Raw genomic sequence first — 15,474 nt, forward strand, 5'->3', positions numbered from 1 at the left:
AATAAAAGCCTTCCCCCTGTTGTGACGGGGCCACTATGACAATTACTTGATTTTGACACAACTTTAGTATCGCAACGCTTACTACCTCCCTTTCTAGAAGAGAAGCTGGCAAGGACGATTTGAAAAATCGGTGAGGGGGTACGTCTTGAAACTCTAACCTGTATCCTTGGGTTACTATTTCTACTCATTCTCCAGGTCCAAGTGCACCCAGACCTGATTGAAGAGTTGGAGACGTGCCCCCACCGGTGCGGACTCCCGCAGAGGAGCCCCAGCGTCATGCGGTGGATTTGGTAGAAGCCGGAGAGGACTTCTGCTCTTGGGAACTTGCCACAGCCTGTGACCTTTTTCCCCTTCCTCTTCCCCTCGCAGCAAGGAAGGAGGACCCACGTCCTTTTTTTAATTTAATAGGCCGAAAGGACTACATCTGATAGTGAGGCTATTTCTCGTGCTGTGCAGGAACATAAGGTAAAAATGAAGACTTACCCGCGGTAGCCGTAGACACCAGGTCAGTGAGGCCGTCACCAAACAAGACCCTACCGTTAAACAGTAGAGACTCCATCGCCTTCTTAGAGTCAGCGTCAGAACCATTGATGAATCCACAATGCTCTCCTTGCTGAGACTGCCATGGCATTGGCCCTTGATCCCAAAAGGCCAATATCCCTTGCAGCTTCTTTTAAATATGCTGCAGCGTCCCTGATGTGACCCAGAGTCAAAAGCACGCTATCCCTGTCTAGGGTATCTACCTCAGATGACAAGTTATCTGCCCACTTTTCAATAGCGCTACTCACCCAGGCCGAAGCAACGGCAGGCCTGAGTAGCGACCATGTAGTGACATAAATGGATTTTAGTGTATTTTCCTGCTCACGATCTGCAGGATCTTTTAGGGCTGCCGTGTCAGGAGACGGAAGCGCCACCTTTTTGGATAGACGCGATAAAGCTTTGTCTACCATGGGGATTGACTCCCACCTTTCCCTGTCCCCAGAGGGGAACGGATATGCCACTGGAATTCTTCTGGGAACCTGTATCTTCTTGTCAGGATTTTCCCAAGCCTTTTCAAAAAGCGCGTTCAGTTCATGAGAGGGAGGAAACGTTACCTCAGGTTTCTTTCCTTTAAACATACAGACCCTAGTATCAGGAACAGCAGGGTCCTCTGTTATATGCAACACTTCTTTTATCGCCACAATCACGTACTGAATACTCTTAGCAAGTTTTGGATTTAATCTGGCATCACCATAGTCGACACTGGAATCAGAGTCCGTGTCGGTATCTGTATCATCTATCTGGGTAAATGCACGTTTCTGTGACCCCGAAGGGGTCTGGGCTTGTGACAAAGCATCCTCTATGGATTTCTTCCATGTCTGGTTCTTAGACTCAGATTTATCAAATCTCTTAGTCAACCGAGTCACATTTGCATTTAAAACACTCTACATATTTACCCAATCATCCGTCGGCAGTGCCGACGCGGCCACTCACATTATTTTCTGTCCCCACTCCAGCCACCTCCTGGGAAGAGCACTCAGCCTCAGACATGTCGACACACACGTACCGACACACACTATCACACTGGGGCTATAGGAGACAGACCCACAAGAAAGCCTGTAAGAGAGACAGAGGGAGTTCTGCCAGCTCACAACCCAGCGCCTATCCCGATACTGAAGCAAGTAAATAGACTGGCCAGACCTGTTAAACACCCCACCCCCACCCCCGTTTTGCACTGTGTTACTTGTACAGCAGTGGAGGTCAGGGCCAGCGTCTCTGCAGCTTCTGTGAAGAGAAAATGGCGCTGGTCAGAGCTGTGTGGGCTAAGCCCCGCCCACTACATGGCGTGCTTCAGTCCCACTTAAAATTATATTTATACTGGCGGGGTCCCTTAACTAGTGCCTAGGCACTGTTATCACTTATGCCAGTGCTGTTTGAGGTGTTCATGCTGCCCAGGGCGCCCCCCCTGTGCCCTGCACCCTGCAGTGCCGTGTTATGTGTGGGAGCATGGAGCGGTACCTCAAACGCCGTCTTCTGCCGTCACTGAAGTCTTCTGATCTTCTCATACTCACCCGGCTTCTGTCTTCTGGCTCTGTGAGGGGGGTGACGGCGCGGCTCCGGGAACAAGCAGCTAGGCGCACCAAGCGATCGAACCCACTGGAGCTAATGGTGTCCAGTAGCCTAAGAAGCAGAGCCCTTGAACTCAGAGAAGTAGGTCTGCTTCTCTCCCCTCAGTCCCACGATGCAGGGAGCCTGTTGCCAGCAGGTATCCCTGAAAATAATAAACCTAATAAAAGTATTTTTCTGAGAAACTCTGGAGAGCTCCTCAGTGTGCATCCAGTCTCATTGGGCACAGAATCTAACTGGAGTCTGGAGGAGGAGGCATAGAGGGAGGAGCCAGTTCACACCCATTCAAAGTCTTAGTGTGCCCATGTCTCCTGCGGATTCCGTCTATACCCCGTGGTTCTTGAAGCATCCCCAGCATCCTCCAAGACGTATGACAAATACGTATATAAATGTTTTTAGTGTTTTATCTGCTGTGAAAGTAACCATGACCAAGATGCGTGACAGGGAAGAGAAGGAAGGACGTTTGAGAAGTTGTGCATGCAAACAATATAAATGTATGTACTTAATCAAGGTTTTATTTTCTTACAGATGCTTTCCCACCCAGTACTTCCATCCAGAGGTGCCAGTCTTCCTCTGAGAAGGCTTGCATGGTAGTGAGAAGTCCTGGCCTAAGAAGTAAAATCAAGTTAGTCACATCAAAAACACTAATCACAAATGCCCACCTCAAACATAGGTTGCAATGGAAGAAGACGATTCTAAACCAAACCAAACTTAGAAATATTTGACCTTATTACACAAAGGCTTAACACAAGTGGACAGTGTTGTTTATATTAACCATTAATTAAAAAGAATAAGGCATGTTGTAAGAATAGGAAAATAAGATACAAGACATATGTTACCATTACTATACAGCTCTGATGCTATACATAGTGTAATGGAGGATGGGATTGTGGTGTCTTTCCTGGGTTTGTGGTATAGAATATCTACACTGTCTAGATCAGGCACTGCAACATTGGTTCTAAAGGCACAGTAACAGTCCCGGTTTTAGAGATATCCATGCTTGAGCACAGGTGACTTAATTAGTACCTCAGTCTGTGCTGAAGTCATTAGGTTGACTACATGTGGTCAACATGCATTCGGTCGACAGGCAAAAGGTAGACAGTGGGTAAGGTCGGCATGACAATGTTCAACACAAAAAAAAAAAGGTTGACGCAAGTTTATTTTTTATTTTTTGTGTGTCATTTTGTATGTTTCATCATATGTAACCACAATTAGTGCAAAGGTATATGCTCACCACACTTTGGGCTCAGGTTACTTACTATTCCAAATAGAAAGTCCTTGTAGATCAGGGGTGGGGAACCTCAGGCCCGCGGGCCGTATAAGGCCCGCAGAGCCACTTGATCCGGCCCGGCCATGCTCACCTAAATGAGGGAGGCGCCGGCTGAGATTTTGTTACTAGCGGGTGCCCGGCTTCTTCCCCCCAGCAGCAGCAGGAGGCAGGAGCTCACTCCTGAGCTCCAGCTTCTGGCTCTGGCAGTGTGCATGTGCGGTGTTATAGAAGAGATGTCATGACGTCTCTTCCATAGTTCTGAGGTGCAGGCTGCCAGGCGAAGGGCAATGGTCCGGAAGCAGGAGCAAGGCTGGTGAGTATTGTGTTTTATTTTTTTCTTTTAATGTGTGTGTATGTAAGCGGCGCTACTAGGGGGCATATTTAATGAGGCATATCTAATGGAGCATAACAACCGACAGGGGGCATATCTATTGGGGCATAACAAGTGACTGGGGGCATATGTACTGGGGGGCATATCTAATGGGGCATATTTAATGGGGCATAACAACTGATTGGGGGCATATCTAATGGGGCATAACAAGTGACTGGGAGCATATCTAATGGGGCATAACAAGTGACTGGGGGCATATGTACTGGGGACATATCTACTGGGGCATAACAAGTGACTGGGGGTATATCTACTGGGGGCATAACTACTGACTTGGGGCATAACTACTTGGGGCAAATCTACTGGGGTAGCCTAATTATTAAGTTGATAATTTTTGTATGGCCCCCGAAGGATTTTATAAATATCCAAATGGCCCTTGGTAGAAAAAAAGGTTCCCCACCCCTGTTGTAGATAGTAAAATAAGCAAAATATGAAAGAAAACAAAAAACAACTTGTGTCAACCATTGTCATGTCATGAGCTTAAGCACCATCTACCTTTTACCTGTCGACCTTATTAAGTAATAATTATTTCCAACACAACAATCCACTATAAAGGAGGTGAGCTGTGGCCTTAAATAGTGTTCAGAAATAAAACTATCTACATAATAAACTTAGTGATGTACTATCCATCTTACCGCTCTACAGCTTCCACATCAAAACAGAACCTCCTGTCTATTGTGTCTGTATATCGCTTTATGCAGTACTTAAGTGTGAAACTCTCCCCTTCACCCTAGCAAAATAAAGAAAACATCACATTACTTTTCAATATAAAGAATACATGATTTGCATGTGGTCATATGCTGCATACATTTGTAGTATGAAAAAATATTTGCCCAAATTGACAAAATTATAATGTACACGTAGTGAGAGGATGAGGTACAATTCACAAACACCTATTACTGATTTTCACAAAGTATAATAATGAAATTTTGTATTAATCAGAACCTCATGGCTTCAAAAACCATTTTGGGGTTGTGTGAGTTATATCTATATATACACATATATACTTACACACACACATATATATATATATATATATATATACACACACACACACACACACACACACACACATATACACACACACACACACACACACATTTAGGCTACTTACTATTTTGCCTCCTGATCGGTGTTCATAGGGGAACATTGAGAATGTTTTGGTTTCCTTCTTGTACATGCAGTAGTGTTTTACCCAGCTTGAACCAAATGGAGCAGGTCCTATATTAAAGTAAAAAAAGGTATCCGGACAAATGGACATTTGTACAGAAAAATATAGATACCAGTAATAACCAATAAGATCTGAATACAGTGAGGATTTGTAAGCATTGATGAGATTGAATTGCACTTACATGATGAGGGCAATCCACTATGCATGTTATCTGCAACCTCAGCTCTGGGGCGCATAATTGTGAACAGAGGATGCTGGTTATCATTTTGCATTATTCTTCATTTGTAAAAACCACAATATGGATTTCAAAAACCTCTTACAAGTAAGCAATATACTGTAGGCCGGATGGGACATTATAAGCACAGAACGTATAGGTGAAACAGAGGTGGGGCTTACGTTTCTCCTGAATGTAGAGATATCCCTCCATGGTATACGGGCTGACCCGCTTATGCTCCTGTGGGCTTTTTCTAATTTTTGTCATTAAATCTTCTACCTCTGATCGTGTCCCTTCAAACCGATTCCGTGTCTGTAGAATACAGAGCATTATTCATTAATGATGACTCTGTGTTATACAAATACAAAGCAAAAGACTGTATAGCTTCATGAAGACAGTGTTCCCACTTTGGCATACGAAGCATGAGCAGAAAGCCTTCACGGAGTACACAAAAAGGTGACTGTTTTGTACAATCTAACAAATGGGAGGCATATACGCTCTTTAAGCCCTTCCCTGCCAGGCCTATGCTCACATTTCAACATCAAAATCAGCAACTATTAATACTGTACTTATATAAAATCGGAAACAAAAAATTCTGAAATTTCCAAAATATAGCATTGGTTTGCTTAATCCTTCTCATGTCAGTGATACTCTACCCAAAATGCTTTATTATTGAAGCTGCAAGAAAGTGAACTAAAAGTAAATGTATTTTTTCTAACCACCAACAATTAATACTTTATGGCTCTTGCTTTAGCATTAACCCATCTTTCCAGAACAGCAAAGGGTTCTACACATCAGTTTTCAAAATCATTTTTACACTTGAATATGACTTTTATTTTGTCCTTTGCTGTGAAGAGACTAATAACTGCACAATAAAAGTAAAATAATCAATTGGCAATAGATTCAAAAAATAAGATTTTACTTACCGGTAAATCTATTTCTCATAGTCCGTAGTGGATGCTGGGGACTCCGTAAGAACCATGGGAATAGACAGGCTCTTTAAGAAAGAATTTGGATACTGGTGTGCTCTGGCTCCTCCCTCTATGTCCCTCCTCCAGACCTCAGTTAGAGAAACTGTGCCCGGAAGAGCTGACAGTACAAGGAAAGGATTTTGGAATCCAGGGCAAGACTCATACCAGTCACACCAATCACACCGTATAACTTGTGATAAACTTACCCAGTTAACAGTATGACAACAACGGAGCATCAGATCAACCCTGATGCAAGCACAACATAACCCTTATTTAAGCAATAAACTATATACAAGTATTGCAGAAGAAGTCCGCACTTGGGACGGGCACCCAGCATCCACTACGGACTAGGAGAAAAAGATTTACCGGTAAGTAAAATCTTATTTTCTCTAACGTCCTAGTGGATGCTGGGGACTCCGTAAGGACCATGAGGATTATACCAAAGCTCCCAAACGGGAGGGAGAGTGCGGATGACTCTGCAGCACCGAATGAGCAAACACAAAGTCCTCCTCAGCCAGGGTATCAAACTTGTAAAACTTTGCAAAAGTGTTTGAACCTGACCAAGTAGCTGCTCGGCAAAGCTGTAATGCCGAGACCCCTCGGGCAGCCGCCCAAGAAGAGCCCACCTTCCTTGTGGAGTGGGCTTTTACTGATTTTGGAAGTGGCAATCCAGCCGCAGAATGAGCCTGCTGAATCGTGTTACAGATCCAGCGAGCAATAGTTTGCTTTGAAGCAGGAGCACCCAGCTTGTTGGATGCATACAGGATAAACAGCGACTCAGTTTTCCTGACTCTAGCCGTTCTGGCTACATAAACCTTCAAACCCCTGACCACATCCAGCAACTCGGAATCCTCCAAGTCACGAGTAGCCACAGGCACCACAATAGGTTGGTTCATATGAAAAGATGACACCACTTTTGGCAGAAATTGTGGACGGGTCCGCAATTCTGCCCTGTCCATATGGAAAACCAGATAGGGGCTTTTATGTGACAAAGCCGCTAATTCTGACACACGCCTAGCTGAAGCCAAGGCTAATAGCATGACCACCTTCCACGTGAGAAATTTTAACTCCACGCTTTTGAGTGGCTCAAACCAGTGTGACTTCAGGAAACTCAACACCACGTTAAGATCCCAAGGTGCCACTGGAGGCACAAAAGGGGGCTGAATATGCAGCACTCCCTTTACAACGTCTGAACTTCAGGAAGAGAAGCCAGTTCTTTTTGAAAGAAAATGGATAGGACCGAAATTTGGACCTTAATGGAACCCAATTTCAGGCCCAAAGTCACTCCCGACTGTAGGAAGTGAAGGAAACGGCCCAGCTGGAATTGCTCCGTAGGGGCATTCCTGGCCTCACACCAAGCAACATATTTTCGCCATATACGGTGATAATGTTGAGCCGTCACATCCTTCCTAGCCTCTATCAGCGTAGGAATGACCTCATCCGGAATGCCTTTTTCTGCTAGGATCCAGCGTTCAACCGCCATGCCGTCAAACGCAGCCGCGGTAAGTCTTGGAACAGACAGGGCCCCTGTTGCACAAGTCCTGCCTTAGAGGCAGAGGCCACGGGTCCTCTGTGAGCATTTCTTGCAGATCTGGATACCAAGTGCTTCTTGGCCAATCCGGAACAAAGAGTATTGTTCTCACTCCTCTTTTCCTTATGATTCTCAGCACCTTGGGTATGAGAGGAAGAGGAGGAAATACATAGACCGACGGGAACACCCACGGTGTCACCAGTGCGTCCATAGCTATCGCCTGAGGGTCTGTTGACCTGGCGCAATATCTCTGCAGCTTTTTGTTGAGGCGGGATGCCATCATGTCCACCTGTGGCAGTTCCCACCGACTTGCAATCTGCATGAAGACTTCTTGATGAAGTCCCCACTCTCCCGGGTGGAGGTCGTGCCTGCTGAGGATGTCTGCTTCCTAGTTGTCCACTCCCGGAATGAATACTGCTGACAGTGCGCTTACGCGATTCTCCGCCCAGCGAAGAATTCTGGTGGCTTCTACCATCGCCACCCTGCTCCTTGTGCCGCCTTGGCGGTTTACATGAGCCACTGCGGTGATAATGTCTGACTGAATCAGAACCGGTTGGTCGCGAAGCAGGGTCTCCGCTTGACTTAGGGCGTTGTATATGGCCCTTAGTTCCAGGATATTGATGTGAAGGCAAGTCTCCTGCCTTGACCACAGCCCTTGGAAATTTCTTCCCTGTGTGACTGCCCCCCACCCTCGGAGGCTTGCATCCGTGGTCACCTGGACCCAGTCCTGAATGCCGAATCTGCGACCTTCGAGAAGGTGAGCACTCTGCAGCCACCACAGGAGAGACACCCTGGCCCTGGGGGAAAGGGTGATTAACCGATGCATCTGAAGATGTGATCCGGCCACTTGTCCAGTAAGTCCCATTGGAAGGTCCTCGCATGGAACCTGCCGAAGGGAATGGCCTCGTATGATGCCACCCTCCTTCCCAGGACTCGAGTGCAGTGATGCACTGACACCTGTTTTGGTTTTAATAGATTCCTGACCAGCGTCACGAGCTCCTGAGCTCTCTCTATCGGGAGATAAACCCTTTTCTGGTCTGTGTCTAGGATCATGCCTAGGAGAGGCAGATGAGCTGTAGGAACCAGCTGCGACTTTGGAATATATAGAATCCAGCCATGTTGCCGTTACACTTCCAGAGAAAGTGACACGCTGTTCAGCAACTGCTCTCTTGATCTCGCTTTTATGAGGAGATCGTCCAAGTACATGATAATAGTGACACCTTGCTTCCGCAGGAGCACCATCATTTCCGCCGTTACCTTGGTGAATATTCTCAAGGCCGTGGAGAGACCAAACGGCAACGTCTGAAATTGGTAATGACAATCCCGTACCGCAATTCTGAGGTACGCCTGATGAGGTGGATAAATGGGGACATGAAGGTATGCATCCTTTATGCCCCGAGTCACCATAAAATCTCCCCCTTTCAGGCTTGCAATGACCGCTCTTAGCGATTCCATCTTGAACTTGAACCCTTTCAGGTATATGTTCAGGGATTTTAAATTCAATATGGGTCTGACCGAACCGTCTGGTTTCGGGACTACAACATGGTCGAATAATAACCCCCTCCTTGTTAAAGGAGGGGAACCTTGACCACCACCTGTTGAAGATACAATTTGTGAATTGCAGTTAACACTGTTTCCCTCTCGTGGGGGGAAGCCGGCAGGGCCGTCGGTGAGGGGGCATCTTCTCAAAGTCCAGCTTGTATCCCTGAGACACAATATCTATTGCCCAGGAATCTAACAGGGAGTGAACCCACTTGTGGCTGAACTTACGAAGGCGTGCCCCCACCGGGCCTAGCTCCGCCTGTGGAGCCCCAGCGACATGCGGTGGATTTTTGTAGAGGCCGGGGAGGACTTCTGTTCCTGGGAACTAGCTGTGTTGTGCAGCTTCTTTCCTCTGCCCCCGCCTCTGGCAAGAAAGGACGCACCTCGGACTTTCTTGTTTCTTTATTCGAAAGGCTGCATTTGATAATGTCGTGCTTTCCTAGGCTGTGCAGGAATATAAGGCAAAATATCAGAATTACCAGCTATAGCTGTGGAGACCAGGTCCCAGAACCCTTCTCCACACAATCCTCAGCCTTCCATATGCCTCTTAAGTCGGCATCAACTGTCCATTGCATATTCTACAGGACACGTCAAGCAGAAATCGACATAGCTTTGACTCTAGGACCCAGTATACTCATGTCTCTTTGGGCATGTTTTATATATACATATCTCTTAAGACAGCATCTTTAATATATATATATCTCTCTATATATACATATATATCTATATACATACTAGGGTCACAATCTTTGCTGATAAGGTACCTGTCCACGCTGCCACAGCGCTATAAACCCATGCCGACACAATCGCCGGTCTGAGTAGTGTACCAGAATGTGCACGCTATCTGCAGGATCCCTGAGAATAGCTGTTACGTCAGGGCTACCTTTTGGGCAAACGTGACACCCTAGGGGAAGATTCCCATCATATCCTGGACCTAGTGGGGAAAGGATACTGCCTGAGAATTCTTTGTGGGAAACTGCAGTCTCTTGTCTGGAGATTCCCGCTCTTTTTCATCATGAGAGGAGGGAAATTTACCTCAGCTTTCTTCCCCTTAAACATGTGTACCCTTGTGTCAGGGACAGATGAGTCATCAGTGATATGCAAATCATCTTTTATTACAATAATCATATATTGAATACTTTTCTGCCATTTTGGCTGTAACTTTGCATTATCGTAGTCGACACTGGAGTCAAACTCCGTGTCGATATCAGTGTCTATTATTTTGGATAGTGAGCATTGAGAGACTCTAAAGGTCTCTGGGACATAGGGACAGACATGGGTAGATTTCCTGTCTGTTCTCTAATCTTTTGTGCAATAAATTCACCTTAGCACTTAATTACACATATCCAAACAGGTGTTGGCGTTGTCGATGGAGACACCCTCTCACACACATATTTGCTCCATCTCCTCCTTAGGGGAGCCTTTTACCTCAGACATGTCGACACACACGTACCGACACACCACACACTCAGGGAATGCTCATCTGAAGACAATTCCCCCATAAGGCCCTTTGGAGAGACAGAGAGAGAGTATGCCAGCACACACCCCAGCGCTATTAACCCAGGAATAACACAGTAACTTAATGTTAACACAGTAGCTGCTGTTTATATTGATTTTTGCGCCTAATTATGTGCCCCCCCCTCTCTTTTTACCCTCTTCTACCGTGTAACTGCAGGGGAGAGACTGGGGATCTTCCTCTCAGCGGTGCTGTGGAGAAAAAACATGGCGCTGGTGAGTGCTGAGGAAGAAGCCCCGCCCCCTCGACGGCGGGCTTCTGTCCCGCTTTCATGTACAATTTTGGCGGGGGCTCATACATATATACAGTGCCCAACTGTATATTATGCAAACTCTTGCCAAAGAGGTCTCTAATTGCTGCCCAGGGCGCGCCCCCCCCCCCCATCCCCCCCTCCCCTGCGCCCTGCACCCTACAGTGACCGGAGTATGTGGGTGTAGTGTGGCAGCAATGGCGCACAGCTGCAGTGCTGTGCGCTACCTCATATGAAGGCTGGAGTCTTCTGCCGCCGATTTCGAAGTCTTCTTGCTTCTTTCACCCGGCTTCTGTCTTCTGGCTCTGCGAGGGGGACGGCGGCGCGGCACCGGGATCGGACGACTAAGGGTGAGATCCTGTGTACGATCCCTCTGGAGCTAATGGTGTCCAGTAGCCTAAGAAGCAGGACCTATGTTCAGAGAGTAGGGCTGCTTCTCTCCCCTCAGTCCCACGATGCAGGGAGTCTGTTGCCAGCAGAGCTCCCTGAAAATAAAAAACCTAACAAAATACTTTCTTATAGCAAGCTCAGGAGAGCTCACTAAGTAGCACCCAGCTCGTCCGGGCACAGATTCAAACTGAGGTCTGGAGGAGGGACATAGAGGGAGGAGCCAGAGCACACCAGTATCCAAATTCTTTCTTAAAGTGCCCTGTCTCCTGCGGAGCCCGTCTATTCCCATGGTCCTTACGGAGTCCCCAGCATCCACTAGGACGTTAGAGAAAAGAGATTAGGGGAAGACTGGAACTGGGAAAGGGGGCGATTCAGAGTGCTGCACCTTTAAGGGACGCCAGATATTTAAATGTACTAGTTCTATGTTGTGGTATTCTTATCTCTGATGTTCTTTTTGAATGTTATGGAACTACACAACAGATAACCTCACAAACAAGATACAGAAAATTAATTGCATATCAAATCATGCCGTCAGAACTGACAAAGTGAATATAGACTAACTCAATGAATATAACAGAATTCATGTTTCAAGCCGTAGCCATTGAGATTGCCAATCAAAGCATTAAAGATCAGGCAGCCAGTGCTCAAGCAATCCATCGTGTATTGCTCAAGCCTCAAGGCCCGTACACACTGGTCGATATATCGGCCGTTCTCTTGAACGGCCGATATATCGCGGGACCGTCGGCCAGTGTGTACGGCCGATACGTCTGTGAACTCCGTCGTTCACAGACGGATCGCGATGGCCGTGTGTGTACGGAGCGGTCGGCCGACCGCCCGTACACATGCTGCGGCGGCCGGCGGTGATTGACAGCTGAACTGGGCGGGCAGTGTGTATGCACAGCACACTGCCCGATCCGTCCATAGATATATCTGCAGATCAATTGATCTGCAGATATATCTATTAGTGTGTACCCACCTTCAGACACAACCAAGCCCAACCCTTAACTCACTGTGTTTCACCAACTGTCTTATTTTAAAAATCTACAGGTGACCGCGTGGGGTCCTGAGCACCGAGTTTGAGAACCTGTGGCCTAAAATGACCAGTAATTCCCTTAGCAATCAGTAATATTCTGCATATTGTCACAACTGTCTTGACAAAGCCTTAAGGGTTTCAGAATGGCGAACATAGCTTATAACACCTAGTGGGGCATATACTGTAGCAAAAACTAGAGTCTAGATTATACAGGAAAAAGGTGATCTCTGAGATACTGTAGCAACACAGCATCTTCACAGATTAATTACAAGTAGGCTGCGTATAAAGGGCAATCCTTGGAGTAATATACCTGAAACACAGAATATATAAACATAATTTAGAAAGCAGTGTTTCTCATATGCCCTAATAATATTAGATTTTATCCCACTATTCAGTTACTCACTCATTATTTCAATACCACCAGACAGTAACAACACAACCCAATCTACACATCTTAACTTGACATTTATAGCACCAGCCACCCTTAAAAAGGTACAGAATTTTGAAACCTCCCTTCTTTCTAGAATCGCAAATAGGAGGTTAGACACCTTCAGTCACAGCGACTCCGACTCCCATTTTACCACCTCTGAGAGCGTGTGTATGCGTGAGCCGATAAGGCCATGTGTATCCACAAAACAGTTTAGCCAATTTTGGACTGCGCATGTAGGGGCATACCAGTTTTTGAATGCGCATAAAACCAGTCAGCCGATTGCAGACTACAAATGCGCGAACTGTAAAGGGGGATACACACGTAGAGATGTGTGCTTAAATACTAAGCAATCTGACTAGACTGCTTAGAAATTAAGCAAACATCGCTCCGTATGTATAGCCCATAGTGATAGCGATGCGTGGCCCCGCGCGCCACTATTGCTGATTCTAGATTGGCCTAGAGATCGCTCACTTCACCTGGGTGAAGTGAGCATTTTTTTTCCCCTCGCTCAGCACACAACGCACTGTGTGCTGAGCGATCTATACTAGATCGCTCAGCACACATCTCTGGGACACATCTCTACGTGTGTACCCCCCTTAAGGGTAATATAGTAGTTCTTTTTCATGAAAATAAAGTTCTAGGTCAGGTTAATCAATAAACAATCCTCCTTATAAAGTGAAATATACTGTATGCCATAGCAGACTTTACACCTCCTTCACTTATTACATACAGTACATCAGAGCCCCCCCACCTTAAAAAAAAAAAAAAAAAAAAAAAGGAGAACAAAGGTTTCATTTTCAGGTTACATTTGATATTTAAAGACATTTTATTATTGTTTAATTTTTTTTTTTAATTCAACAGGTCTGTATCAACCAAAAATTCCTCTAGGTGGCAGTATATGGTCACATTTAAGCAATCACTGAGTCTGATCATTAACTTTATAGTACCTAAAGTATAAAAAAAGGCCCTAGAAATTACAGAATTAAGAATTTTGTTGATTGCTTCGACTTGGTATATTTATGAATCTGTGGCTTTTGAAAGATGCTTTTTCTCGAACAGTTTATGCTCAAAATTTAAAGCAGCACTGATAATAAGTGTAAACCCCAGTGTGTTTTGCAATTAATGTTAGTGCTGCTTTAAATGTAATTATTATTTTTCTGTATTTTTCCGAATTTTGGAATAATTGCATACCATAATGAGATATCATTGCGATGGGACCCAAGTATAAGCACAGAATGCATTCATGTTACATATACACCTTATACACACAGCCTGAAGGTCATTTTAGTCAATATTTTTAAGAACTTTGTGCATTAAACAAAGTGTGTATACATTCACACAATTCATTTATGTTTCATATACACCTTATATACACAGCCTGAAGGTCATTTAATATAATATTTTTAATAACTTTGTGCATTAAACAAAGGTTGTGTACATTGAGCCATCAGAAAACAAAGATTTCACTATCTCAGTCTCACTCAAAAAATTCTGTATATTTCAGAATATTTGGATATGGGATACTCAACCTGTACTGTACATGACATTCTAGAGCAGAATACAAAGTCTTTTACAGTCAACATAAAAGTCACAGAAATATCAACATTTTGTATAATAGGTATACATACGTAAGCATAAATTATAAGCAGTCTCCAAAAAGGGGAGAAAACTAGAAAAGAAATAAAGAAATGAAACAGAAGAGAAAGAAGAAGAGAGAGAAAGGAAAGAATATGAATATTTTTAGGGGGTAGTTAGTAATGTGAAGCTGTTGGGACATTGGGGGGAGGGGGGGGGGAATTCAGATTTGATTGCAGCAGTAAATTTGTTTGCAGTTGGGCAAAACCATGTGCACTGCAGGTGTGGCAGATATAACATATGCAGAGAGAGTTAAGGTGGGTACACACCACTAGATATATCTGCAGATCAATTGATCTGCAGATATATCTATGGACGGATCGGGCAGTGTGTTCAGCATACACACTGCCCGATCCGTCGGGGACTGACGTCATGAACTGGGCGGGTGCGTACAAACGCCCGCCCAGTTCAGCTGTCAATCACCGCCGGCCGCCGCAGCATGTGTACGGGCGGGCGGCCGGCCGCCCCGTACACACACAGCGACGCGCCAATATATCGGTAGATATATTGTCCGTCGGCTGTGCTGCGCGGCCGACGCGATACGTCTGTGAACGACGGAGTTCACAGACGTATCGGCCGTACACACTGGCCGACGCTCCCGCGATATATATATCGACCAGTGTGTACGGGCCTTTAGATCTGGGTGGGGTATTTTGTTTCTGTGCAGGGTAAATACTGGCTGATTTATTTTGACACTAAAATTTATATTTCAGATTGAACACACCCCACCCAAATCTAACTCTCTCTGCACGTTATATCTGCCCCCCCTGCAGTGCACATGGTTTTGCCCAACTGCTAAAAAAAATTCTGCTGCGTTCAGATCTGAATTAGGCCCATAAGCTCTGTTAAGAGCCCATACCGGTGATCAGTAAGAAGTAAAGTGATAGTTTATGCCGTCACTTTACTTCTGGGTTTGTGCCTGGCCGCACTGTAGCCATCCAGCTGTGCATACGCAGATTGGGCCTTTGCCCATTGGGGCATTTGCTATAGGCATTACTGTCACTCCAGCCCATCAGCGAGGGATCAC

General features: G+C 45.5%; 1 protein-coding gene across 4 annotated transcripts in view; it reads right to left on the minus strand.

Moving 5' to 3' along the window:
* The window catches only part of ARHGAP10 (Rho GTPase activating protein 10), a 614,077-nt gene that overhangs the window by 319,450 nt on the left and 279,153 nt on the right, over positions 1–15,474 (minus strand). For all 4 annotated transcript variants that reach the window (XM_063920579.1, XM_063920578.1, XM_063920581.1 and 1 more), the window contains exons 8-11: positions 5,332–5,461; positions 4,879–4,985; positions 4,400–4,494; positions 2,633–2,714 (exon numbers count right to left, since the gene is read on the minus strand). In XM_063920579.1, coding sequence (XP_063776649.1) covers positions 2,633–2,714; positions 4,400–4,494; positions 4,879–4,985; positions 5,332–5,461 — 414 coding nt within the window. The remainder of the gene's footprint in view (positions 1–2,632; positions 2,715–4,399; positions 4,495–4,878; positions 4,986–5,331; positions 5,462–15,474) is intronic.

Source organism: Pseudophryne corroboree, chromosome 1, assembly GCF_028390025.1.
Source record: "Pseudophryne corroboree isolate aPseCor3 chromosome 1, aPseCor3.hap2, whole genome shotgun sequence".
NCBI classification, from domain to species: domain Eukaryota; kingdom Metazoa; phylum Chordata; class Amphibia; order Anura; family Myobatrachidae; genus Pseudophryne; species Pseudophryne corroboree.